Source organism: Podarcis pityusensis, assembly GCF_964106645.2.
Source record: "Podarcis pityusensis genome assembly, chromosome: 4".
Taxonomy (NCBI): Eukaryota; Metazoa; Chordata; class Lepidosauria; order Squamata; family Lacertidae; genus Podarcis; species Podarcis pityusensis.
This window is the reverse complement of record NC_138027.1, coordinates 24,026,759-24,054,723: the sequence shown is the minus strand read 5'-3', so window position 1 is coordinate 24,054,723 and position 27,965 is coordinate 24,026,759. Positions and strand designations below refer to the sequence as shown.

Below are 27,965 nucleotides of genomic sequence, written 5' to 3'. Positions count from 1 at the left end.
GTTTTGTTTTTCTAAGTTGTGTTATTATAATTATTTTATTAATATTTATTAAATTTCTATACTGCCCTTCATCCATAGATCTCAGGACAGTTCACATAAAATTACAAAATAAAAACCACAAATTGCATAATAAAATTACGAACAACAACAGACCAATAATCCCTCCTCCCACAACACATTTAAAATATCAGCACTTTAAAATAAACATATGCTTTGGAATCAGTAGTCATTAAATTATATCTACCACTTTGAGAATGTTTAGTTAGCTATAATGGAGAGTTGGTAATCTGTTTCATGTAATTGATGACAATAAGTCTTTATATATGCTGGAAACAAATCAGACCTTTCTAAAACCCAGAAATGTCAGAACAGAGTCACAACTTCTCTAGAGGATAAAATGTAGTGCATTTTAAATAGCAACGAAAGATACCACTGACAAGTAGGTTCAAACAAAACAAAATTACTGGAACAGATCAAAATGAAGGTGGTATGGCTAATAAAATAATAGCAGTCTTGGGGCCTGTAATTCCTCCTTAGATTAGATACATGATATTTTGTTGGCACAGAGTTCAAACACTTATTCCCATACTATTAGTAATTTGACTTCAGTCATGCACAGGCTTGTTGACAGCTATTTACTAGAAATCTCCTGTAAAGTTGGGAAGGTAGACCAGGTATCCTGCTGTGCAGCAATAAAGGTATTGGCATACCAGCTGCAAGGGCTATTTTTAGCTCAAGCTTTAGGTTTATGATGGCATTGCGTATTAGTAATAAGTGCAGTAAAATTTCAAAGTAGTAGAAACCTGAACATATTCTGGCATTATGCTGTTTTGTTCCTCCTTTGAGCAACTGGGAACTTAGACCATTCCATCCATCCTGAGTGTGGTATAATGTGTACAGTTTTGAATAAGCCTTCTTGTAAAGCTAAAACTCTTCTACTACACAATGGTCTGAGGACCTCAGGATCCTGGCTGCATTGGACATATTTCATATAGACATCAGTTTTTTTTGTGGATACATAGCTTGACATCTGGAGGGCTTATATTGACTTATATGTTTAACTTAAGATATGTGTTATATGGTTATTATGGTTTTCTATTACCGACTATGGTTTTCCATTCCTAGTAGCATTATTGATATATTTTCCATTTGCTTAATTTTATTTAATTCCATTTAATTCCATTTTTAATTCACCCTGCCTTTCCCTTGTTCAGTTTTCAAAAATAATAATTAAAAAATGCTCCTCTTAAGGCAGCTGAGATCTACCCACAGAAGAGCACTGTTCACTAAATGCTGTTGACTTTTTTAAAGTCACAGGCAGAGAATTGACCCAGGACTGGGAAAGTGCATGCTGAGTAGAAGTTTGATCCATTTGAGCCACCATCCATCCTTAAATACAATTCCACATTATTGCTCCCACATCTGACAGAAGAACATGAGCAATGTCTTGGCATTTAGTATTGACAAAAGCCTATAAATCTTCTAAAATTAAACTGTCCATTATACTCCCATTCAAATCTTCATTAATTACACACATAGTCATGTTTATGAAAATAGTATTAACAATAAGAATATAATTTCAGAGTACTGTACTAATGTATTTAATACAACAGTAGGTTAAATTATAGTGTATTTTAAGACTTCTCTGCCAAGGGCAATAAATTTAACAACATGGTTATTAAAACCTTTGTATAAAACATCATAAGAACAATGCAGACTAAACTATTCTTGCATCCGAAAAGCTGGAATGCAAAGAAGTTTTTATTCTTTATTGCCTCAAGTAAAAATTCTGTGGAAACAGATAAGTGATGACAAAGCTTTGATGTTAATAAACCCAAATGGAAGTCAAAAATCAAAGTGTGTAAACGGCTAGGTTATAAAAAGAGAGATGACAGAGTTATACCCTGTAATTAGGTGTAATTTGTGCTTTTGGCACAGCTATTTGTCCTGTATGAATGAGAGGCTGTCTTACATTTTCTTTGCTTGTATAATAGAATTACAGTACTGACACATCTACTTAAACATGTACAGGGTTTCTTTCTTTCTTTTTAAAGTATTTGACAACAGCAGCACCCCCTCCCCCCTTGAGATGCCTGACTTGGAGATACATAGCTTTAAAATCAGAAAACTTGAAGCAGCAACTTACCTGGTGCAGGTATTTAGTAGAAAAAGTAGTAGCAAAGTTTTGGTGTGGTAGTAAAATACAGGAAAACCACAGTATACCTTTCTGGCACAAGTCTTAACCGCAGATGTACTACGAGTTGTCCACACAGACAAGAGAACAATTGAACAATTCAATTAAATAATTTTGTGACCTTGCTTGTTTAAGAGCTGCCTAAATACTGTCTGATCAGGGTTTCAAAGTAATTATATACTAAAAACAACACAATTGTGTTGGCTGTGCTACTGGTCTGGGTTCCATGTAATTGCAGCATCTGTAGGGTTATCAACTTCTTCTGCAACTGGAAGTTGAGAAGGAATGAGAAAGAGAAATATTTTAACATCAGTGAAACTGGGATTTTATGTTGCATTTTTGTAACATTTTTGGTTGGTTATTATTTACAATATTTATAAAAGTGTCCTCATATTTTCTGTTAAATTGTCATCATGCTTAACTCTCTAGTAACAATTTAACAACATTTTAACAATATAGTCCCAATTTTGTATTGCTGTTTCATTATTGCCTGTGCTAAAATTATACCCACGTATTAACACAGTACCATGTATTTAACCTACATGTCCTTCTGTAGGTTTTTAAAAGAGAGATTGCTAAATTCTTAGATTTAAATCCAGAGTTGCTTAAAATCTTAAATCTTAAAAATGTACAGGATGTGCTGCAGGCTCAAAAGTAATACCATTTAGTTATATGGGGCTTACTCCCAGATATGAATGAGTATTGGGCTGGAGCCTTAGTAAACCTTTTTTGTGAGTTACTTTACTTTTTCTTGAATTGCCTGCTGAAGGCTTACCAAAATCCTCTTAAAATTTCCTATAAAGCTTTGGTCAGAGGTCATCACAAACTTCATTGGTTTGTAAATACTTTGTCGTAAAATTGGTCATAAATTAGTGTAATTGTTTTTTGCTTAAAAATAGAATTGTCCTCTTGTGACAAGTGCCATTAAAGTTACATAAATATTGGGATTCCAGTTAAAAAAAAATACATGAAAATTCTCTCTCCACAAGGTTTTTAAACTGTTTTTTAAAAAACATTTGACTGGGGAAAACATAAAGAGGTAAGTTTGAAATCATGAAAAATTAGGATAGTATTTCCTGGATTTTGTGTCAACATTTGCTTTATTCCTGCTAGGCAGCGTACAGATTAGATAATAATGGCAAGCAACTATATACGAGAGGAAAACTAGCTATCTGGAACCACCATAGCTTACCCTTGATCCTGGAAATAGGATCAGAGACATCCAATGCTGTGGGGTATAAGAAGTTCATTCCTACTATGTGCTTGGCATCTTTATAAATTGTCTCTTTTTATAAGGACCTAGTACTTCAGTCAGGGTAAAATGCACCCCCCAGGAGATAGCACAGGGAGGTGTCCTGGTTTAGTTAAGAAGTGAAATTACAGGGAATCAGGCAGAGGGCCTTCTCGGCGGTGTCGCCCTCCCTGTGGAACGCCCTCCCATCAGAGGTCAAGGAGATAAATAACCATACAACTTTGAAAAGACGTCTGAAGGCAGCCCTGTATCAGGAAGTTTTTAATGTTTGATGTTTTATTATGTTTTTAGATGGGTTAGGAAGCCAGCCACCCAGAGTGGCTGGGGCAACCCGGCCAGATGGGTGTGGTATAAAGAATAAAATTAGGAGTAAAAAGTTAGCTATGAAAACTAAGGCGATCTAGTTGTTTATGGTGTGTTAGGAGTCCTGGATTCAAATCGTTGAGCTGCAGACAGTTTGGACAGTTCTGCACAGCTGTAACACTCTGCTCTGTTTAAACAATTCTATACTTGTGCAGTAGACTTCCACTAGCACAAAGAGGATTTCCCCTTCCTCTTCGCTCTCCTGCAGCACCCTCCATACCACACAAAACTTCTGCAGATGTTTGGGGGACCCACTGGAGCAGATTGGGTATGGGTGACTTTTTTGTCACATTTATCTTATTTAAACTTTTTTATTCTGCCCTTTATCATATTACATTTCAGGGTGACATTCATAGAATCATAGAGTTGGAAGAGACCACAAGGGCCATCGAGTCCAACCCCCTGCCAAGCAGGAAACACCATCAGAGCACTCCTGACATATGGTTGCCAAGCCTCTGCTTAAAGACCTCCAAAGAAGGAGACTCCACCACACTCCTTGGCAGCAAATTCCACTGTCGAACAGCTCTTACTGTCAGGAAGTTCTTCCTAATGTTTAGGTGGAATCTTCTTTCTTGTAGTTTGGATCCATTGCTCCGTGTCCGCTTCTCTGGAGCAGCAGAAAACAACCTTTCTCCCTCCTTTATGTGACATCCTTTTATATATTTGAACGTGGCTATCATATCACCCCTTAACCTCCTCTTCTCCAGGCTAAACATGCCCAGCTCCCTTAGCCGTTCCTCATAAGGCATCGTTTCCAGGCCTTTGACCATTTTGGTTGCCCTCCTCTGGACACGTCCAGTTTGTCAGTGTCCTTCTTGAACTGTGGTGCCCAGAACTGGACACAGTACTCCAGGTGAGGTCTGACCAGAGCAGAATACAGTGGCACTATTACTTCCCTTGATCTAGATGCTATACTCCTATTGATGCAGCCCAGAATTGCATTGGCTTTTTTAGCTGCCGCGTCACGCTGTTGGCTCGTGTCAAGTTTGTGGTCAACCAAGACTCCTAGATCCTTTTCACATGTACTGCTCTCAAGCCAGGTGTCACCCATCTTGTATTTGTGCCTCTCATTTTTTTTGCCCAAGTGCAATACTTTACATTTCTCCCTGTTAAAATTCATCTTGTTTGTTTTGGCCCAGTTCTCTAATCTGTCAAGGTCGTTTTGAAGTGTGATCCTGTCCTCTGGGGTGTTAGCCCCAGTTTGGACAGTTCTGCACAGCTGTAACACTCTGGGGTGTTAGCCCCAGTTTACCATGTAAACCACAGTATCTGAAAAAATTCAAATCCTGTCTGATGTGAGACTCAAAGAAAAATGCATTGAATGAGCTCTTAGAAATCAAATGAATTTTCTTACTTTGTAAATTATTTGTAAGTTTTCTTAGTTCAAGCTTGACTGGCAAATGACAGTTGGTGCTGGGAATTTAGTACACCCATTTGTGGATATATTGAGATTTAAAAATAACACATACTTTTTAAAACATCTAGAAGCTAGCTTATTCCCTGTAACCTTTGTTTTGCAGATGGATTTAGAAAGTATGCTGTATTTAAAATCTGAGCATGGATTTAGAGCAGCTTTGAAACTGTTCTTATTGTGGCAGAATAGAAATAGTGTGACATGACTACTTAATCTTTAGCTGGGCCAGGGATTCTTTATACATAATCCCATCTTTCTTAAAAGATGGTAATGCAATGTATGTAGTGCACTGCAAAACGGTTAAAGGAAAACTTGTTAAGCCCAGAGGCCTATAATGGAAGCATTCATTAAATTGCTTTTGAAGAGTGCTTTGAGTTTTAACACTCAGATTCGTTGTTCTGGAGTTTGTGAGGTCCTCTAGATGTTGCGGAACTCTAACTCCCAGCAGCCCCAGCTAGCATGGCTGATGATCAGGAATGCTGTAAGTTGTAGTCCAAGATCTGGAGGGCCAAGGGTTCCTTTGTTGTATTGCTTCATTTTGATTAACATTTGTATCTTTTTAAAAATGTGACTGCCAGCCCTCTTTATAAAGAAAAAAAAGGTGGTGTTGGATTTATTAGTTAAGCGTCAGTTATCAGTGAGAGTTAATAAAGCATGTAGCATCATTATTAAATACAATTCTCATTCTTTTAGACCACTTTAAGATTTTACTATAGAAAAACGTTACCTAATATGAAAGTTAAAAGATCTGCTGTTTGTTGGGAAGCTGAACTCTCTTTATACTGGGTGCTAGAAAACTTGTTTTGTGTGTTATGATGGACAACAGAAGCAGCGATCTTTAGTTGTTACCTTCTGTGGCTAATGGCTCGTGTGTAAGTGGAGTGCACTACATATACTTAACACTAGCTTTGATGTCTGAAAAATCACTAAAGGATCTTGTTTGAAAAACAAACCTCTTGCCATATTTGTCAGAACAATGAAATGAGCATCTCTTGAAAGGAGCTATGTTGCTGTAGGGTATTGAAACAAATGTTCCTCAGAAATCTGAGTGAATTGTAAGGAGAGCTCAGTTGCTTTATTCTTTATGGAAATTTTGTCCTTGATGAACCAGCTGTGTGGGCTCGCATAGTTTGCTTCTGTTCTTATGAATGACTTGCTAAAATAAAGAGAACTACATTGGGTCAAGAGGTTGAACAAAATACTTATGGAAATTACGATCCTTCACTGGCATACTCATGGCACATGCTGATGGGAAATGATCTCTTGTGTGTGTGCCACTTCATCAGAATCAGTTATCTATATGAGCAGGTTCTACATCTCTATAACTGATTTAAAAAAAGAAAAAACCCACAGAAAACTGTGTGATTAATGAATTTGGGCATAATGTTTTCATGTGCATGGTTCTCCACTTCCAAGCAAAGGAGTGCCAGAGCTCAAGCTCAGTAATAACTTTTAATAATGTTTTGCATGGAGAAAAATATCTCAGTGGCCAAGCTAGGGAAAATCCCTGCATAGAAATTAGTGACCCACTTTCAGTTGAAAGACACCCGGGCTAGATGGACCAATGTCTGACTTAGATAGCTTTAAAAGTGGAATGGACAGAATTCTGCAGAATAAGACTACCTCCAGTATCTGCGTCAATATGCCTCTGTGTAACTATACCTCGGGTTGAAGTCGCTTCAGGTTGAGGGTTTTCAGGTTACGCTCCGCGGTGACCCGGAAGTAATGGAACGAGTTACTTCCAGGTTTCGCCACTTGCGCATGCGCAGACACTCAAAATGACGTCATGCGCAGAAGCGGCGTATTGCGATGCGCAGAGATGCAGGTTGCGTTTGCTTCAGGATGCGAACGGAGCTCCGGAACGGATCCTGTTCGCATCCAGAGGTACCACTGTATTGCTAGAAATAACAAATGGGGAGAGTGCAGTTGCACTCATATCCTTTCAGCAGGTTTCTCACAGTCATCTGATCAGCCACTATAAACCCAAGAAAAATGAGGAAAAAGCTGCTCAGCTGAGCAAAGCAAACAAGAGTCTTTTTTTTTTTTTTTTTTTTTGCTAGCCATTATGAGAATTCTAGACCAAATGGGCCTTTGGCCTGATGCAGCAGGACTTATCTTCTGTTCTTCTTGTATTGGGCAACTGCAAAGAAGCCCAGTACCTCTCCCAGTACTTATGCTTTGTGACCGAGGACCGTGAAAGAGTGATGTACTGCCTAAAGCAGATATTAAAATTGTAGAAGTTAAATAATGATGCTCGTATCCGTTGCTATTTCTATTATGTGTCTATTTTTGCCAGAAAAATATGTGCAGTTTATGTGACCTTAAAATGGTTGACTGAAATCCTTTAAGGCAGAAGATACCATACCACAGTATAAATAGCTGTATAGGTGCCAACCATAAATAGGCAAAAAATAATGTGTCTGGCTTTAGAGTCATGTGGTTCAGTTGCATCACGTTTGAAAAATAACTGGGAATGGACGGGTGCTGAATTAATGGTATAGTTAAGCTTGTCATTAACACTTATGGCGGGGTTCTTTTTTGAAAACCATTAATGAAACCTCAGCTTTTTAGCAGCTGCCACTTTAAGAAAGCACCTGAGATCTTTAAGGTGGCAATAAAATCATTGTAACTTTTAAGTAGTCGGTGTTTTTTAAATTAACATTATGCAGAACAATGGTTAAGGAAGCACTATTTAATATGATGCATCAACAATTTTCCCTAGTTGCAGGAATTGTAGGAAATCACTCTGTATTGCAAAAAAAAAAAAAAAAGTAATACAAAAACTCCTATACATATTCTATGTGGTAGCAAAAATAGTGAAGTTAAGTGAACTAAAAAAAATTTTTAAAAATCAAATGGAGCTTTAACAGCCTCTGCTAAAATACTTTTTAGAGCTATAAACTAACAGAATAACAGGTGCTCCAGCTTTTGTTCACCTATACTTACGGAAAATTCTTAAGCTGGTAGCTTGCTGTGTTTGTGAAGCCAACAGTGTAGGAGAGCCATAAAACTAAGATGAAATACGCAACTAACTATATTTTAACATCTATTATTTATGCTTGCACAACTTAATTTCCATCTTATTTGAACAACATTTTGTGTTTTGTACACTTCATCACAGAATTTAGTTCAAAGCTCACAAAATACACCCAGTCCTGGTTTTTAAAAAAGTACCGTAATACACAGATTAAACATGTACGTTGTTAAAAATGAGTTTTCTTTTTTTGGGGGGGGGGACTGTTTTGAAGGGAGCCCTTACTTTAATTGTATTTATTTAAATCTTTAGCAGATTGTCTTATAAATCTAGGGTCATGTACTTTGCGTGCCTTAATATAACTTATGTGGTGATTACAGATTATATAAGGGCATGCTACAATACATTTATGGCAATATAAAATTAAAATGCATGTGTCGCACGGTATCTTGCCCATTGCCATTCTTCTTACTCTATGTTGACTTCATCTCAGATAATAAAAGCAAGACAAAATAAAAATCACAGGTTTTACAGGCTTTTGGTTCCCCAATGTATAGATGTTTATTTTTGGAGCAACATTGAGAACATATGACTGGCTTTTTTGTTGTTGTTGCATAGATAGTATTGTCAGTAAAGCATTCTTGGTCCTCTTTAGTGGTCTGTAAGGGAAGAGCTAACTCAACTGCATTTGGTATGACCTAAAGTTTCTAGCTGTGCTGAACCTGTGCATGGAGAATACTTTATTCCCACCAGAAGAATAGTGTAACATAATATGGTTGCAGAGGTGAAACCCTTAGATAAACTCTCTGAATCGACAGTTATACTAACAAATAATGTAGTACTTATTTTGTCTGCCTTGCAATAAATTCAGGAAGGAAATGTCAACATAGTTCTTTCATCAGAACAGTCTTATGGGGGGGGTCATTGTTGCAGGATGACACCTTGTTGGTTTTCATCTTTTGGGGTTATGTCTGTACATAAGGAATAAATGTGTGCATTGCACATGAGTGGCAGAACAGTTTCTGTCTAGCTTATGAAGAATTGTCTAATGAAGAACAGAAAACACTTTTGGAATGTGCCACATTTAGCCCAATCCAATGTATCTTTAGTTGGAAGCTTGTTCCAAGGGTAGGATGCTGTTTGCAATTATGCTGTAGGCACATCTGATTGTGAGTTACGCTTGTAGATGGTGTTCCATCCACATGCTCTGTTTGAAATACATGTGTGAAATGGATGGAAAATCTTTTTTTCTTCCTTTTTGAGTGACCAAATATTGCAACAGACATGGAGGGAATGCCTTTTTCATCACCTGCAACAAATGAATAGCTTCTACATATTTTTTTTGTTCCTAGGAAGCTGACTTCTCAGCATTCATTGTATTGAGTTGGGAAGGGAAAGTAAAGGAAATACTATAGTCAGGTAACTGACCCAGCAGCTGGCAAATGCAGCTGATGTGGAAAAATGTAAAACAGTTTGTCTGGGACCAGAAACTTAAAGGCACTATGTGCCTAAATGGAACAATCATTCAACACCCGAAAAGGATTTTGAAAAGTCTTTGATGGAACAGAATCATTGGGACCAAGCAGCTAGTTGCACAGCTGTAAGAAAGTTACTAGGCTGAACTTACAGATGGCGAGAATGCAAAACAAAAGGTGACATAGTACAAGAGCTCTACAGTATCACACAATATGTTCCGTTGATCATAAAAGGCAGGTGATATTGCAGCGTGGACAGTGCAATTGGCAGCAAAGATGAATCATGGACATGGTAAAAAATATTAGCAGAAGGAGTTGGGGCAGAACACAGTTCTGTAAAGTGTGTAAAGCATGTGTTATTAGAATAGCTGAAAGCTGATTGCTTCCTTTTGGTACTTACTGCATGTTGGCTTGGTAATTCTTGTTCTCCTGAAAGATTCAGGGCTGCTTCTCACAGTCCTACAGAAAGTGATGCCTGGATTTGTAGATATATAACATATTATTCTGTGTTAACTTCCTTTCAAAGCAGGCATGGGTATAAACCGGTGTGACATATTACTGAATGACACCCTGATACAAATTCAACTCCTAACTGCACCCCTCTCAATACACAGTTGAGAGTGGCCCTCCTGTGCCTCTGTTTTAACTGGTGAGAAGTCTTGCTTAGAACAAATATATGAGAAGTGGGTAGCCTATGAATGCTATTGAGTGATTTCCAACATTGGTCTTACTGAGAGTAGGACCATTGAAATCAGTTGACTTGTAACTTAAATCCATTGATTTTAGGTGCATCCATTCTCAGTATGACTAATGTTGGATATCACCCTCAAAAAAAGGCATCATTAGTATTGATTACTTTACCAGAGTAGTTAATATATAAATGTATCACTTTATTTGTTTTAAAATAAAAATTGAGGTGACCATTGACTGAAAAGCAGCAGCGGTTATCAGGGCTGCAGCATTTACCTGATTTCCCATCAGAGGCATTGCTGTAGTTGCTGCTGTTGCTTCTTTGGCGATCACTCATAGCCGAGTAATATTGTCTTCCATGAACATGGTCTTAACAGTGAGTCCGTAAGTGACTGTGGAGGCCAATTCTGGATCCACACATCCTTCCATAGCAGGGACATAGGTTTCTGGGTGGGAGCTGATCACGGTGAGGGTTTGCCAAACGCGCCTTCCTCTTAGTACGTTTCTCCCTTTTGTCTTGAGTTCAAGCATCTTCAAAGTCCATGGCACCTTTGGTAAAGGCTGTTCTCCAGTTGGAGCGCTCGCAGGCCAGTGTTTCCCAGTTGTCAATGTTTCTACTACATTTTTTAAAGATTTGCCTTGAGAGAGTCATTAAACCTCTTTTGCTGACCACCAGCATTACACATTCCACTTTTAAGTATGCTTTAGCATGCTGGGAGGAGTATGGTAATGGTGAGGTCAGCATGGTGCAGATGTGCTGGTGGAGCCAACCCAGTCCTACCAATGTGTTTGCACCATGCCAGCCTTCCCTCTCTCTCTCTCTCTCTCTCTCTCTCTCTCTCTTTCTCTTCCTCCCAGGATACCACAGTGATGCCAGCAACAGAAGGTCAGGTAAGTATCCTGCCCTACCAGTTGCTGCTGCTCAAAAGTCCCACCCTGCTTAGTGGAACTTAATCCCTGATAAGTATATGTAGTATTGCAGCCTGTAATGCAGCAGTAATGCAAAACACATTTGTTCCCTTTTAAGTTCATAGTATCTCACCAGCAGGGAGACAGTCCCTCAATACCAAGAACTTGTAATTTTCCTTTTGGAGGTGTACTAACTCAATATAATTTTATGATTGCTGTTTGCCTTGCTACTTAGGACTACATTCTTCTTCCGATCTGAGAAGTTCAAGGTAGTTTACCCCTTTGTTGTGTGTGGTTCCTCAGATGACGAGCACCCACCTCTGGCAAGCTCTCTAGCTGCTGCCATTTTCATGAGGCTGATAGAATGCCAAATCAAACTAGTTGGAAACTTGGTTCATATGCACAATAACTATTTCAGCAGTATCTCACAAGAAGAAACTTTTATTTCATCATACTTCAAGTTTGGTGTTGTTGTTTAGTCATTTAGTCGTGTCTGACTCTTTGTGACCCCATGGACCAGAGCAAGCCAGGCCCTCCTGTCTTACACTGCCTCCCACAGTTACTTCTTTTAATTCACAATCATAACTGAAATATATGCTTTTGCTCTGAATGCAGCCTGAAATTCACAAAAGAAAATTCCCACCTTAAAGAAAGATCTGCCTGCATTTTAAATATGCTTAGAAACTCATTCTTTCTGTTACTCATCAGAAAAACAAAGTCAATATCAAACACTTTTGGAGAGGAGTAACATGTGTTTTTTTCTTTCAAGACACGAAGGTTTTCCAGAAACCTGACAAAGATTGATGCAGGAACTCTAAATTTTGAGACACCTGACACCTTTATAGGAATTAATGACGAAAGAGAGGGACTGTTTGAACATTTTGAGGTTTTGTTTTATTTCCAACAGGTGCTGCTCTGTTGAGCAAAGTGGTTGAAAGCTTTTTCAAATCATACTTGAATTACTGCTGCCTTTTCCTTTTTAATTTCATGGCAATCCCTATTTCTTTAGTAATCCTTAAAAAGGCTGCACTTGTTGCTACTTCTTATTTCATTATTTGCCAAATGCGTGCAGAAAATGGGAGAAATGGGAGGTCCTCGCAACGACACTTTGTGCACCTGTCTAAATGTCTTCTGTAACTGTAAGCATAGGGTTGAACCTAACTTGTAATGTGTTTGAGAGGCATGGAGTTCTGCTCATGCAGGACTTCCCCCTTCCTCTTCTCCCCTCTTTTGCAGCTCCCTCATGCCCCCAAATCTACCCCAGAGGGTCTCACCATAGGTATTACATAAAACAGCCAAACATATTGGTTTTCATGGACTAACTTCAGCATTGCCTAATCAAAGCATCACGCCATTCATTATTTGTGTACTCATTCACCACTATGTTGTGTCAGTGTAAGGCATTCCAGACAGTGCTGTGTGAACCTAAGGCAGCAACGACTGTGAAACACTATTAAATGCCCAGGGTAGACTTAAATGCCTTTTTAGACACTATGGTCTCGTTCATACATGTCTAGGGTATGATGAAGGAGCCAGTGCAGGCCCGACTTCCCTCATGCAGCTAACAACGGTGCAAGCACATTGGTGCAATGTCCTCAAAGGATGAGGGGGAGGAGAGTACACTGGCAGGGACATTATAGATACATTAGTAGCTTGGGGAAGAGGAAGAGGTGTACACACTGCTGTCTAATAGGCATGTCTCTTGCACATTGGAACTCTCTAAAGAATACTCAGTATCAACCTGATGCAACAGGACAGTAGTACAGACAGGTTGTTTTCGTGCCTGAATCAGTGCAATCTACTTCGTACACCATTGCAACAACAACTGGTAATTTAACTATCAAAGTGGAATCAGTTCTACACTTTCGGTACAAATAGTAGGTCTGTAGTTCCTTCATTTAAAAAACTGGATGTTTCCTTTAAAAACAGCCACATATTGCACTGGTCTTCCACATTACATGAAACTGAAAAGAGCCTTATCCAACTTTTTTTTTTTCTTGGTAAAAACTTCTCTGGCAAAAAATAAAGCGAAAGTTTCTTTATGGCTAAATATACTTCCCCCATTTATAAATAAATACTTTGACAGCTTTGGAAAAATGTAGGAGTACCTGAAGTCTTGGGATGTTTGGATACATTTATTGAGCAAAAGGAGATGGCACCATTTACGTGTAACTTGACTCAACCTGTTTCACGCATAGCTTTATCCTTCTTCAAATAAACATTTTTATACAGAAACTATTTTTGAAAAAAAAAATGCCGAGATGGAAATAGTGTTGAAAACCTTTAGCAGGAGGTGAAAAGGATTGCTTTGCTTTGAATTCTGGACCTCCCAAGGAAGTTTAATGGAGTACTTACTATCAGTCTGCTTCCAAGAATACAGGAGCTTCTGATAAGAGCAACTTCAGTGGTAGGACTGGAGGCCTAGAAAAGGGAAACCTGCACATTCTTTCTCTGAACAGTCCATTATGATGGGTCAAGATTTAACCCTTCTGTTAGCGGTACCAAAAGTAGGTGTAAAAAGTTTTCTGTTAACATGTACTGCTTCATACTCTCTTATATTAAAGAGTCATTTGTTCTGTGATGCTTCATCTCTCCCCACTTTTTTTAACTTAACAGTTTCATTAAAATGGGACAAGGAGAGGGACATAACATTCCCTTTTATAAAAGAATAAAGAATATAAAGAAAAATACAAAACATAATATCAAATACCTTTTTTCCCTAAACTAAAACATTAATTTAAATACCGTATTTTGCGCCCCATAGGACGCACCGGCCCATAGGACGCACCTAGGTTTTTTTTGGGGGGGGGATAAAGAAAAAAAATTATTTCCCCCCCCCCCCGGTGTGGGGCTGGAAGAACCAGGTCAGGGAACAGCGGGAAGGCGCGCTCCGCCTCCCCGCTGTCCCCCGAGCTTGTGGGGCTGGCAATGGGGAGAGGTGTGCTGAGCCCGGGACTGCAAGCACCTCTGCGCAGCCATCGGGAGCCGGGCGGGACTTCGCGCCCGGCTCCCGATGGCCGCGCAGAGCTGTGCTGAGCCCGGGACTGCAGGCAGCTCTGCGCGGCCATCGGAGACGGTCTCCCGAGGGTTGCGCAGAGCTTCCTGAAGCCTGGAGAGCGAGAGGGGTTGGTGCACCGACCCCTCTCGCTCTCCAGGCTTCAGCGAAAGCCTGCATTCGCCCCATAGGACGCACACACATTTCCCCTTCATTTTTGGAGGGGAAAAAGTGCGTCCTATAGGGCGAAAAATACGGCATCTTACCAAAGGAAAAAAGAGAAGAAAAAGAGTAAGAAAGAGGGAAAGGAAAGAAATAAGAAAATAATTTTAAAAAATAGGAAAAGAAAGTACTTCCGCTTCTGTGTCTGCCAGTTTGACACACAAACACACATACACCCTGCCCCACGTGCCACGACTGTTATAAACTTCATGTGTTGCAATCCAATTTTACAGTCAGAGTGGAATTTTAAAACTCAATGGACTTTGATAATCAGGACAAACAACTCTGTTCATTTCAGTGGGTCTACTCTGAATAGAAATGCAGATTGTTATGGGAGTAGAAACAAATTGTAGTAGATAGCTCTTGAATAATGAAGCTGACTGTTGGAAGATTCAGAAGGAAAGTACTTTTTACAGTTCATACTTAAGTTATGGAGGCAGTGATGACCACCAACTTGGAAGGCTTTAAAACATGGTTACACAAATTCATGGAGGATAGGATTATTTTTTATTGCAGATTTATGAAAGGAAGGAAGGAAGGAAGGAAGGAAGGAAGGAAGGAAGGAAGGAGAGAGGGGGACCCAACCAGCTCACATTAACAAAACAATAGCAGTCAATGCATCCATCTTAGTTTACTCATATAGCTTGATAGATGCCATCCAAATAGCCCAGTGAGACTTGTGTTTATAAAAAGTGTGTTCACATGAATTCCTTCTTGTTTCCTTATTTGTATGTGTAGTTGCCAATTGATGATGTTTTCATTTATCTTATTTTTCTTTTAAATATTTATAAATCATACTTCCATATATAATTTCACAATGACTTGATTAAGTGTGGTCAAGTTTGCAGAAGCTTGTACCATAAATAGGTAAAGGGACCCCTGACCATTAGGTCTAGTCGTGACCGACTCTGGGGTTGCGGCACTCATCTCGCTTTATTGGCCAAGGGAGCCGGCGTACAGCTTCTGGGTCATGTGGCCAGCATGACTAAGCCGCTTCTGGCGAACCAGAGCAGCGCACGGAAACGCCGTTTACCTTCCCACCGGAGCGGTACCTATTTATCTACTTGCACTTCGTGCCTTCAAACTGGTAGGTTGGCAGGAGCAGGGACCGAGCAATGGGAGCTCACCCCGTTGCGGGGATTCGAACCGCCAACCTTCTGATCAGAAAGCCCTAGGCTCTGTGGTTTAACACACAGCGCCACCCGCGCCCCTGTGCCATAAATACTTGTCCTTAAATGTGCCACAGGGCATTACAGTTTGAGGCTATGACTTCCAAGGTAGGCTTGAGACCTGTCCCTTTCCCACTTAGCATTGCCTGGAGGCTGAGAAGAGGGGGGAAGAGCAGAATATGCCAGTGAGAATAGGATCCCTCCCCTCTCCAAACTAGCTCCCTAGAAAATCTGGTTTATTCCTATCACGAGGAAAGAAAAACCACCAACACCACACTTCTGCATGTGTATATCTTCTTAAATCAGTGTGTGAAAAGAATGATTATTGTAGTGTCATTCTGAAGTAGTTCAATGTGATAACTTGCAGGCTGGAGTGTAAATGTATGGCTTGTTAAACAAGTTGGTTCCTGGCTTGTTATAACTTGTGGACCTTCCCTGCCTTTGTGTTCTCTTTAGTTGTCTTTTGCTCCCCACCCCTTCAGTTTATATTTCAGGAAAAATCTAAGCCAAGCTGGAGCTTGCTGGATTAAAAAAGAATAACAAAAAGATGAACTATGTAAAGCTTTTTAGCAGCCAGCATGTAATACTAGTGACATACATATTCATTCATAATGCAATAGCTTCCAGGGTACAGTTGGAAGATTGAAATACAATTGTAACTGCAAACTTCCGTCTATAGCAAGCATTGTCTCCCTATTCTTGGTGGTTACCATGACCTTTAATATCTTGTATCAACAGTGAAGGGATCCTTGTTGCACTTGGTGATGCTTTAAACTTTACATTGCAAAAGAATGTGCAAGAATTGGTTTGCCGCCACCTTATTTTGCTAATGTGCATGTTGCTGCATGGCCACATGGTTTACATGCTACTTTCTATGCTGAATTGCTTCCGTGTACGAATTGTATAATGTTTGCAGTGGTCCATTGTTACTGTGCGTCAAGTTAGAGACCAATAAGTGCAATCTTACCTGATATGCAAAGCATGGAAGGATTATGTTTGTCTCCTGATATACAAAGGTAGAGGTGAAGAGAGAAATGTGACTTTTCCTCCATGTCATATGAAAGACAAGGAAGAGCGTCCATGGGGTTAGTGTGAATTCTATATGCTGCCCCTATAAGAAACTTGGCTGCAGCATTCTGAACCAATTGAAGTTTTAGAATGGTATTCAAGTGGAGCTCCAGGCAGAGTGCAGTACTGTAGTCAAAATTAAAGATGACTTAAGATGTGGGTTGCCCTAGCGAGATTGGAAGGTTTCAGAAAAGGATGCAGTAGGTACCTACAGAATTTCCAACCTGTCTGTGAGGCCATTTTGCCCAAGCAGCAACCAAGGGTAATGGGTTTGGAAGTACTGTGTAGCTAGGGAAGGAAGGAAATTGTAAAAATATGGACAAGGAAACAGCACTTCAAAAAGCAAGAAAATGCTAGAGAGAAAATTAAATGAGCAGACACCAGGCATTTAACATGGATTACAAAATGGATCCAAATGCATGAAACTTATTTTCCACAGCTTCTTGTGAACATCACATTATTAATAACTAACAAGGTGCTTAACACATTATTTATGGTACGTGTTAAGATTTGAAGAAACAAATGTGTAAAGCCTTTTTATTCTGTTCCTTTGCTAGAACTAAATGGCCTATGATTAAGATCCATTGTTCTCCTCTGAGATACATTTTATAGGCTTCACAGAGGATTGTTGTGGGGGGAAGCACATTGTGTATGTGCTGTTATAGCCGCCTCAGGCCAGGTTTCCTACGCAGACCAAAATGAGGAAAGCCATTGTCTCTCCCCCCTTCAAATAAAATCAATTAACCTAAGCAGATTTATAGCTCAAATTAAAAAATACACTTACAGAGAAAAGGGCTGCCTTGCAGCATGTTACTGTGCCAGCCCCAGAGTATGTGTGTGTTCAAAAAATGCTCAGACATAAATTGCTTCCTTGCAGCTGATCACTTGCCACGTCAATGGAAGGGGAAGACACGTGCGTCACTTGAGACTTCTTTGAAGTGATTCAAGCCTAATACACCATTAACTATTAGAGATCTGCCATTAACATTCCCAGTTAACACTGGATGTCTAACATAAAACCACAAAAGCAGTTACATCCAGAGTTAAGGTTGAAACCCCATCCTTCATTAATTCGGTTGGTGCCTTGCTATTGTGGAACATCTGATAGGTGGGAACGCCCTTGCTGTATGTAGACACAATAAAACAACCAAAGTCATTAGCTGAAATTCTACCCTTAACATTAACTGAACACATTTCACTGTAGTGTAATGGTTTTTTTTCTAGTATATTGTTATTAAAATTGGTTGATGTTCAGTCTTAATTATCCTTATAGAAGTATTCTTTAAAGGACCCTTTTTGGTACCAGTCCTTGAAATAACTCTGTTTTTTATAGTGAATGGAAGGAGCTTTTATGAATTAGTATGCAATATCAACTCAGTTTTTTAGCTTTCCTCTATTTGCCATTGCACTTGCCTTATAGCATTGACACTTGAAGCACTGCCATTGATGTGGCATTCAGAGTAGGAGGTTAGCTTGAGTAGTTCAGAATATGCTGTATCGCTGTGGCATTGAATATTACGTTGCTGTGGATACACCGAATAAAAGCCAGTATGGGTAATTTATTTTAGAAGGCAACAGGCTGCTGAGAAAAACCTCTACATTGGCTGACCATATGCTGGACATAAATTGTTGAATTCTTTTCAGTGTGTGATCTATATTTGGCTAGGGATAAAGAAGACTGGCCTCTTGTTGCTCTAAAAGCAAGAAGAGGTAAGGAATCCACTGGATTTCTTAGTAGTCTGAGGCAATGCTTTTAAGGGTTTTATTTCAATTTGGTTTTTCCATAATTAATTTCCTCCCTTCACAATTCTTACTCAAGTCTTCAGTAAAGTAGCAAACTAATTAGGCTTTTATGGTTCCTTCTGTTTTCTTACAACTTGGTCCATCTCAGACATTAACAAATGTCTTGTTTAAAGCTGTGATAAACAATAAAGAAAAATGATGTGATACTATTTTGTTTGTAATAATTACCACAAGTGAGATATTCTTGTGGATGGACTGCTGACACATTTCAGAATACTTCTGACCTGCATTCAAGTGCTGCATAGTGGTTAGGAGAAGATATAGTAAATATGAAAATAGAATTGAACTTTTAAAACCTGGCACTTCCAGTCGAATAGAATTATACAACAATTGAAGTAGATAAAAGAGCATGTGTGTTTTGGAAGGGAAAAATGTGAATCCTATTTATCTTGGAGATAATTCAAGATGAAAGATTTTTTAAAATAAAAATCTGACTTTTATTTTATTTTGCTGCTTTATAATGAAAGCAATTTTTATGACGGGCAAAAACTGATACAAATATGCTGTATAAATCTGAATAATTCCACTTCTTTAATCACACTCCCACAGCACACTCACCTAATCAGCATTCCCAGGCACACATGTACACCAGCTTCTTTTGTTTTTGTTTTTTTGCCCAAATGGGTTTGTGCAGTTACAAATAATTTTTTCCACCCCTGAACAGGTGCATTGTCCTAGATTTTATAGTTGTTATAACAAATTGGCTTATTAAAAAGGTGTAAGATGTCTAACATAAAATGGGAACATTTGGAGCACTTTAGTCCTGTTCTAAGTTCTAAGATTTCATTCCACTTCTACCTTAAATAAGCACTTAAGCATCTTACTAAAACTTCTGAAAGATCAGTAACAGTTTATCACTTTGAGAAAAATATGAAAGGATAGAAGATATCTCCAGAAGCAGTGGAAAAAACGAAGTTCTTTCCATTTTTTCCTCAGCTTTTTATTATCACATTCCTCATCAAAGACAAGCAGCCGTTTACAAGAATTCTACTTTAAACAGTCCAAAACAGTGTCATTAATGTTGGCTATAAATGCCTTGAGACAAAGTGAAATCCGATAACTCTTCATGGGTTTTGGTGTCTCAGTATCCATAACCACTAGCCAGAAGATTTCAAAGCTCTTCAGGCTGCAAGCAGCTCCTTGGTGTTGAGGGCAGTTATTATTATTATTATTATTATTATTATTATTATTACTGCTTCAGTTTCTGAGCAGAAAGCAGAAAGTGGCTTGGACTGCAATCTTATGCACACTTCACTGGAAGTATATTTTCTTGGAAGCATTGCTTTGCTAGGGAATAATTGGGATTTTTCATTAAAAAAAACCCCATCTGTTCTTAAGCGATATGTGCAAAAAAAAATAGATTTGGTTTTAAAAAGCTTGGCATAAGATGCTTATGCAGGTTGCACTAAACTTCCACCTCTGCAAAATTTGTAATTGTCACACAAGAATCAACTAAACTGTTGATTTATTTTCATGCTGCTGTGTGGCATGACTTCCAGGTACCAACTGTTTGGCCATTGTAAGTGGCATAGAAGAATGGAACTTGTAGCCATTGGGGAGATTGAAGTTGAATTTGAGAGAGGTTTTCGTATTTTACCTTTGTTTTAGGACAGAGTTGAGAGAGGGAGGGTGGCACACACAAAAATTAACATGGGAAGGGTGAGGACAAGACAAAGACGAAGGACTTTGCCACCCCATTGTCATTTTCAGTTTCTAACTTTAGACAAGGAAAAATGGGGAGAAGGTAATCTATTGGAGACTAGATCAAAACACCAGGAAGACCTTTCTGATAGTAAGAGCTGTTCGACAGTAGAAGGGACTCAAAAGGTTGTGGACTGTCCTTCACTGGAGGTTATTAAGCAGAGGTTGGATGGTCATCTGTTGTGGATAATTTAGTTGAGATTCCTGTATTGCAATATGATATGAATTCTGAAGTTTAATAACTTTCAAGTATTGGTTTTTTACCTGATAATTAAAGCAACATTCATAAAATCCTGTTTAGGAAGCAAAATTCATAATCACAAGTCCCAAATATATGGCTAGATCAGGGATCAGCATTTTTTTTTTCAGCAGGGGGCTACTCCATTGTCCCTCAGACCTTGTGGGGGGCCAGACTATATTTTGGGGGGGGGGGATGATGCAAGAGCACCACGAGTCCCGGTGCATGCTTACCTGTGTCCTGCGAGCAGCAGGGGCTGTTGGCGGCGGTGGAGCGATGATGAGTGGCGCGCAAAAGGGCTCTGGAGAGGGGCTGCTTAAAATGGCGGCCGCTCGAGTGCTGCTGCTGCTGGCACCAACAAAGCCCAGCCCCCTTCCTCTTCTAGGCAGGGTGGGGAGAAGCCAGGAGGAGGGAGGGAGGAGGCGCCGGCGCCGTGTGAGGGAGAGACAGGGAGAGGGAAAGAACGTGCATTCTGGCGATCCACGCGATGATTCCCGGACCGTCCACAGGCCAAATCCAGAAGGCAGTTGGGCCTGATCCAGCCCGCGGGCCTTAGTTTGCCGACCCATGGGCTAGATGATTGATATTCACAAACTGAGGCAAATGACTTCCTGCAACAGAATATTTATACCATATTTTCAAATACACCCAAGAGGATAAAAACATTTTGCATATTAACAACTCTGGTCTTTTGTGTCAGAGATGCAAATGTAATGTGGTGTATAGTTCTTGGCCCTCAGCCCTGACGGATGATTGTATATTACGGGTTTTTAACTTCACGTATCTTAAAACTGGGGCAGGAAAACTCAGGCCCTCAGTTGGATTTGGGATTTGAACTGGGTCCACACACAGTTTTGCAAACTGCTGTGGAAAGTCCCCTCAGTTTCAAAAATGAGTTGCTGCTGCAAAATGGGGAGGAAGGCTGCTTGACAAAAGAACTTTAAACTTCGTTCGTTAACTCATGGCTGCTGACTGTGACAGTCTGCAAGTTTAACTGCTACTTTCTCCCTCTATTTCAGAAGGAGGATAATGTCGATGAAGAGATGGCGGAAAAGCTGTCCATCCGAAAGCAACGTTTTATGCAGTTTGCTTCCTTGGAATACGAAGGCGAATATTACATGACTCCAAGGGACTTCCTGTTTTCAGTGATGTTTGACAAATCCGGACGTAAGTTTCTGGAGGGTTTTTGTTTGTTTGTTTCAACTTTGCTGTTTAATGACTGTTAATTTGTGAGTTGTTATTCTTATTGTGAGGCTTCAGTTTTTTTCAAAGCAGATAATCTCTTTGCAGAATCACTTAGCCCAGGGTATTTCCAGCATGGGGACTGGAGATTGCCAGTAGGCCTCAGCCCTCTTTTGGGCAGCCCTCGGCACTGTACCCCATTGCATGGCCGTGATACAGCCTATTGATTGAACCGATTACAGCAGCTCCCAGCAGGCTCAGAACATGGGTACACATTGGAGAGGGAATTAACTAGAGAGAAATGCAGGGTTGAGGTTGAACCATGCAATGTTGTGGGGACAACAGGAAAGAGATGAAACTGACAGTGACCAACCAAGTGCGAGGGAAGGGTGAGAAAGAACACAAGGTATAAAGGATGAGGCTGAGGAAGCCGGAAGCTCTCCCAGGTGAGAATTGGGAAGACTCACTTCTTTGTATGTGGATTGAAGATTAAAGTATAGCCAGTGCTTTTTTGCTAAAAAAATGTTTAGGGGTACTCTCATTCAAATTGGGAAAAATAAGTATAGTAAATGGACAAAAGTACAAAGATTCACAAAATGTTTGGGGGTATCGTACTTCTGCGCACCCCCAGAAAAAAAGCACTGGGTATAGTTATGACACAGGGCTACATACATATAATTTTGTGTTGTTGCTATTATTATTGCTACTATTTTAAAGTTTCCTATCTCTCTGTTCCTTTCTTCTACTCCTTCTTCTCTTTTTCTTTTTCTTTTTCTTTTTCTCTTTTCTTGTTTTTTCCCCCTATCTCATCTCTCTTCCTTGTATTTTTGATTCCATTTGTTTTAGATATTGTTTTATTGCATTGTGAAAAATTTAATAAAAATCTTTGGGGGGGGAAGGAAATATAAAGGATGGACGGGCTGATGAAGAGGGAAAGACAAGCTCCTGCAGCTACTGCTGCACTGTCTGGCCCCACCACTTCACATACATACTCACAACCCAACAACCCAGTCCTCTTTCCTACCTCGTATCGTCCCAAGTCAAGAAGCCTTTCCTATCTCCTCTGAGGGGAAAGGGCCAGAGACGGCATTGAAGGAAACTGGAAGAAGATCCTAGGATTCTGTGAAAAGGTTACTACAGCGGTACCATGGTTCTCAAACTTAATCCGTTCCGGAAGTTCATTCCAAAACCAAAGCATTCCAAAACCAAGGTGTGCTTTCCCATAGAAAGTAATGCAAAATGGATTAATCCGTTCCAGACTTTAAAAACAACCCTTAAAACAGCAATTTAATATGAATTTTACTATCTAACAAGACCATTGATCCATAAAATGAAAGCAATAAACCATGTACAGTGGTACCTTGGGTTAAGGACTTAATTCGTTCTAGAGGTCCGTTCTTAACCTGAAACTATTCTTAACCTGAGGTACCACTGTAGCTAATGGGGCCTCCTGCTGCCACCGCACGATTTCTGTTCTCATCCTGAAGAAAGTTCTTAACCCAAGGTACTATTTCTGGGTTAGCGGAGTCTGTAACCTGAAGCGTCTGTAACCCGAGGTTCCACTGTACTGCAGTCACACAATCAAGCGATCAGTAACTGAACTGGGTTCCACACAGTCACAAAAACAAAGAGAGAGAGCCGCAAAAACAAAAGCGCAAAATAAATAGACAGACCTCAGCATAACACTCAAAACAAAAGTGTGGCACTCAAATTGGAAGCGTAACCCTCAAAACGAAGCACATTGTGAAGAAAGTTCGCAAACTGGAACACTGGGTTTGCAGTGTTTGGGTTCCAAGTTGTTTGAGTACCAAGGTGTTTGAGAACCAAGGTACCACTGTATTTGGTGGTGGTGGTGGTGATAATGATAAAGACTGGGAATGTGGAGGAGGAGGCTGCAAAGAGGAAAACCTGTTACAAGAGGAAGAAGAGGATGAAAAGCGCCTGGCTGGTTTTGGGGGGTGGGGCTGGGTACAAATTGTGAAAGGAGAAAAGCAGAAGAAATGGCAGGATAAAAGTAAAACTACTTTGAGGCGCATGTGGGGGAGAGAGGGAAATAAAGCGACACGTCTTCCACACCACGTGCTGTGTATGCAAAAGGTCCCAAGCTCAATTCCTATATGGTAAAGGATCCCTTCCTAAAATACTGTGGAGCTGCTTCCAGCCACTGGAGAATACAAGTGGAAAATGCATGCAAGTGGGATTTATAGTTCTAATTTGCCTGGTGTTGCCCTACTTAAATAATAGGTAAAGAAAACTTTAAGTTACGGAAAAATTCAGGGAAAGAATTAACACCTTCCTCTTCTCATTTGGCATTCTAACTTCATCACTAATAGTTGGATGAGGATTCCCATTGTACAAAAGGTTTTTCTTCTTCTAAGCATCCTTTGTCACTTGTAAGCTCTTTTTAGCTGCATGGAAATAATGTGTGTAAGCTCTACGCAAAAGTACACTAGTTTAATCCATCGCAATTATAATACTACTAATTCAGCACTGATGTCAAGTTTAATTTGGAACATTAGTGCAGGGAGATGATAGATGGCAGAAAAGTCCATTGTTAAAATTTATATGACAAAAGACCACACCTACCTACAGCAGTATAAAGCTGAAATTTTTACTCTTGACGTGGGTGCAATTGTCGGCTAACACTTACTCTCTTGACCTGTGGAAAATCATTTTTGCTTGTATGTGTACCTTTACGTTTAAGGCCGGAAATGGCCCTTTGCCCGTAACAAAATGTACCTGTACCTGGTTGGTGCTTCATCGTTCTTCTGTTTAAAAACCATATAATGGAATCTCCAAGAAAGGTGGGGATGTTTTGAAAAACATTCAGTTTTATTTCCTGAGCCAAAATTCCATCGCAGGCTTGGAAGATCTGAGGCTTGAAGTAGTTTCCATTCCTTCATGCACATAACAATTAAAAGAGGGGGGGAAAGCAACATTGTATTTTAGAGCGTTGAAGGTTACATTTTATTGCAGTAAATAAGATGATGAAACTTGGCCTTCGGTTTGCATGAGTAAACGTACTCAGAGTGAAGATGATAAAATTGTAGAAAAGTTGAGTCTTTCGCCGAACCTACTTGGTGTCAACCCCCAGATGCATTCCAAGATTATAAATTGATTCCCAGTACTTCTACTGTGTAATGGAATGCTGCAATAAAGTGTCGCGCCAGATAGCTTTCACATACCCTTTGCATTCAGGAACTAGGAATACTGTGGAAAAGACACAGTGGAAGAACTTTTCCCCCCTCCTTTCTCCCCACCTGAAAAAATGCCTTGTTAAACAGGCTGAAGTTTTAAAATGCATTTATTCTACAGCAGTCTCACTGAATCAGTGGCACTGCTTTGTAGTAGTAATATTTATAACTCGCTGCTGAAATCTCTTGCTTCAAGACTTACTTTTTTCTCCTCTGTCACATGTCCATAAATCTCACATATCAAGCTGTTTTACTGGGTTTTTCTAGCACCCATAATCTTTTGTGTAACTGATTCTGCCTCTTATTGTCTAGTACCCTTTCCCTGAAATCATTCCAGTGTTCAGAGTCAAGTTGCTCCCCTCCTGTGTTGTTCCTGCACTTACAGGACCCCGGACACCATTAAAGCAACTGAAGGGTTGAAGCCCAGCTGAGTTGCAAATGTGCTCATGGGTGTTCTAATGTAAGTGTATCCAGAAGGCATGTTGAATCAGAACAGAGGGCTTCACGTTGGGCTGCATTATTCTCGACAGTCTTGTGAATATTGATAGCAGCCTGGTTAAGATCACATTCTGCCCAACTCTCCCAACACTGCATCATACTTCTAGTGCAAGGGTGGGGCATATTCCCTCACAAGCAACCTTCCAGGACCTTCATGGCAGGGGTGGGCAGGACCGTCTGCAAAAGTGAACAGAGCAGCAGATGCAACATTCCTGCCACACACGAGCCAGAAGGTTTTACAAATCTCCCACATCGCTAGATAGCTCAGTTGGTTAGAGCATGGTGCTGACCACACCAAGGGCACAGGTTCGATCCCCATATGGGGCAGCTGCATATTCCTGCACTGCACTTCGGCTAGATGATCCTCTGGGTCCCTTCCAGCTCTGCAGTTCTGTAATCCTGGCAAGAAAGAGCCTTTGTCACTGTTCAACAACAGGTTCCAGCCAGGCAAAAGCATTGGAGGAGAGCAAGTGGCATTTGGCCCATGAGCCAGGGCTTGCCCACCCCTGCTCTGTTGTGAACAAGATACACAACCCAAGTTAGGGCTGTGCATATAGGACTGAGGTATCTTCACGGCTGTGGTGACAGGGGAGCTGGCTTTGCCTCCTCCCCTTGCTGTATCTGTGCGCACCTTTTTCTTCTTTATGTGAATAAGTGCTTGATTCAAAGTGCTGTTTTTGAGCTATAAAGCATTAAACGGCTCAGGACTGCTATATCTCAGGGCGTGTTTCTCTCCATATGAACCGACCTGGACCCTGCGACCATCATCTTAGGTGCTTCTTTGTGTACCTCCTCCACGAGAGATCCAGAACATAAGAACAGGCCTCTTTAACCAGGCCTCTGGCTGATTGATATCTCATGCCCTTTTAAATGTGCTGGGGGGGTTATTGGTTTGTTTCTGTTCTTGTTTTTCTTATGCATTTTGGGTTTTTTATATTGTAATTTTATGTTGTGAACTGCCCTGAGATCTGCAGGTATAGGGAGGTATACAAATGTAATAAATAAAAATAAAAATATTTGTTGTGGGGGAGGGTGTCCTAAGTTTGAGGTCTGTTCTGGTATATAGAACCATGTTCCAGAAACTTACCCCCTCCCCTTATGCCATTAAGAGTTGAGTTTGGGAGTGGGCAGGGAATATAACTCTGCAACCCTCACTAATCTCATCAACATCGTGTTGTTCGGATGCCTGATTATCATCTTCTAGAGCAACTACTCTGTTCCCAACTTAAGAATGGAAAGTGAAATACCGGTAGACAACAAAAGAGGTTCAAGGACTCACTCAAGGCAAATCTTAAAAAATGTGGTAGAAACACTGACAACTGGGAAACACTGGCCTGCGAGCGCTCCAATTAGAGAACAGCCTTTACCAAAAGTGTCATGGACTTTGAAGACACTTGAACTCAGGACAAAAGGGAGAAATGTGCTAAGAGGAAGGCACATTTTGTGATCAACTCCCACCCAGAAACTTATGTCCCCACTTGTGGAAGGATGCGCAGATACAGAATTGGCCTCCTCAGTCACTTACGGATTCACTATTAAGACCATGTTCATGTAAGACAATCTTACTTGGCTACAAGTGGTTGCCAAAGAAGAAAGAAGAAGAAGACTTCCAAATGTATCTCCATGGCCAAAGGTCATGGAGGCTAGGAGATGTGGTGCAGCACATCTGGAAGGCACTAGGTTGCAGAAGGCAGAGGGGCTTTCCAACTTCCCATTCATGAAAGACAAACCAAGCATAAGTCAGTATTTAAGCCTCCATCTCACATTATTTACCTAGTTCTCACTCATTGCATTGGCACTGCTGCAGCAGTGAAGGAGGAGAGAGGAGCGCCCCATCATGCCTAAGGAAGGGGAGGGTATAAAAACAAAGCATGAGGGGCCATGGCTTGCCATATCATTGCCATTTGGTCCTGCTGCCCCCAAAGGCAACCACTCTTTGCAGTGATGGTCTTTTACTGTAACCTGCGATGATAAGTCTTTTGTTGCCCCATGATGACTGCTTTTTGTTATCCTGGTTCTATGCACAACAGGTGATGCAATAAAGTAGAAAGTTAAGTTAATAAAAAGGATAAGAATTACCTAAAAGTTTTATTTTATTTTATTTTATTTTTGTTAGTATTGCAGGAACATTTGAACAGGCTGTTCCTATTAGTTCTGAACACAGTGCTTTCCTGAGCATTGTGGGAATTAGAATATTTTGAAGTTGGCAGTTTGGTTCTGTTTCATATTACTTCCATTTTCCCCATAAAAGAATCTGAAGAAATGCCACAGAACTTGATCAAAGTTTTGACTTGCAGATGATTGAGTGATTTTTTTTTCTTTTACAGGTAAAACTTTAGCCAAGAAACTGACAAAAAAGGTAAGCAAAGTGCTCCTGCTGTTTTTCAAGAGAACACTTGTTCTTTCTGCTACTTGTTTTAATGGATTCCTGTTTCACGACTAACTTGGTATTTATTTTGTTTGTTCAAAGGAGGTAGAATCGACTCTAGGAAATGTTGCAAAGACTAAACCAGGGCCAACTTTTTTTAGAGACCTCGGAGATAAAGGTAATGGCTTAAGTCATTAGTAGAATTTGTTTCTAAGGGAACACTGTTCATTTTTAAAGAAGAATTCTCAGGGTCTGG

At 40.1% G+C, this 27,965-nt stretch overlaps 1 protein-coding gene across 1 annotated transcript in view; it reads left to right on the top strand.

Moving 5' to 3' along the window:
* The window catches only part of MICU2 (mitochondrial calcium uptake 2), a 67,053-nt gene that overhangs the window by 9,989 nt on the left and 29,099 nt on the right, over positions 1 to 27,965 (top strand). The window contains exons 2-4 of the mRNA XM_081004175.1: positions 21,487 to 21,634; positions 27,669 to 27,700; positions 27,812 to 27,887. Coding sequence (XP_080860301.1) covers positions 21,487 to 21,634; positions 27,669 to 27,700; positions 27,812 to 27,887 — 256 coding nt within the window. The remainder of the gene's footprint in view (positions 1 to 21,486; positions 21,635 to 27,668; positions 27,701 to 27,811; positions 27,888 to 27,965) is intronic.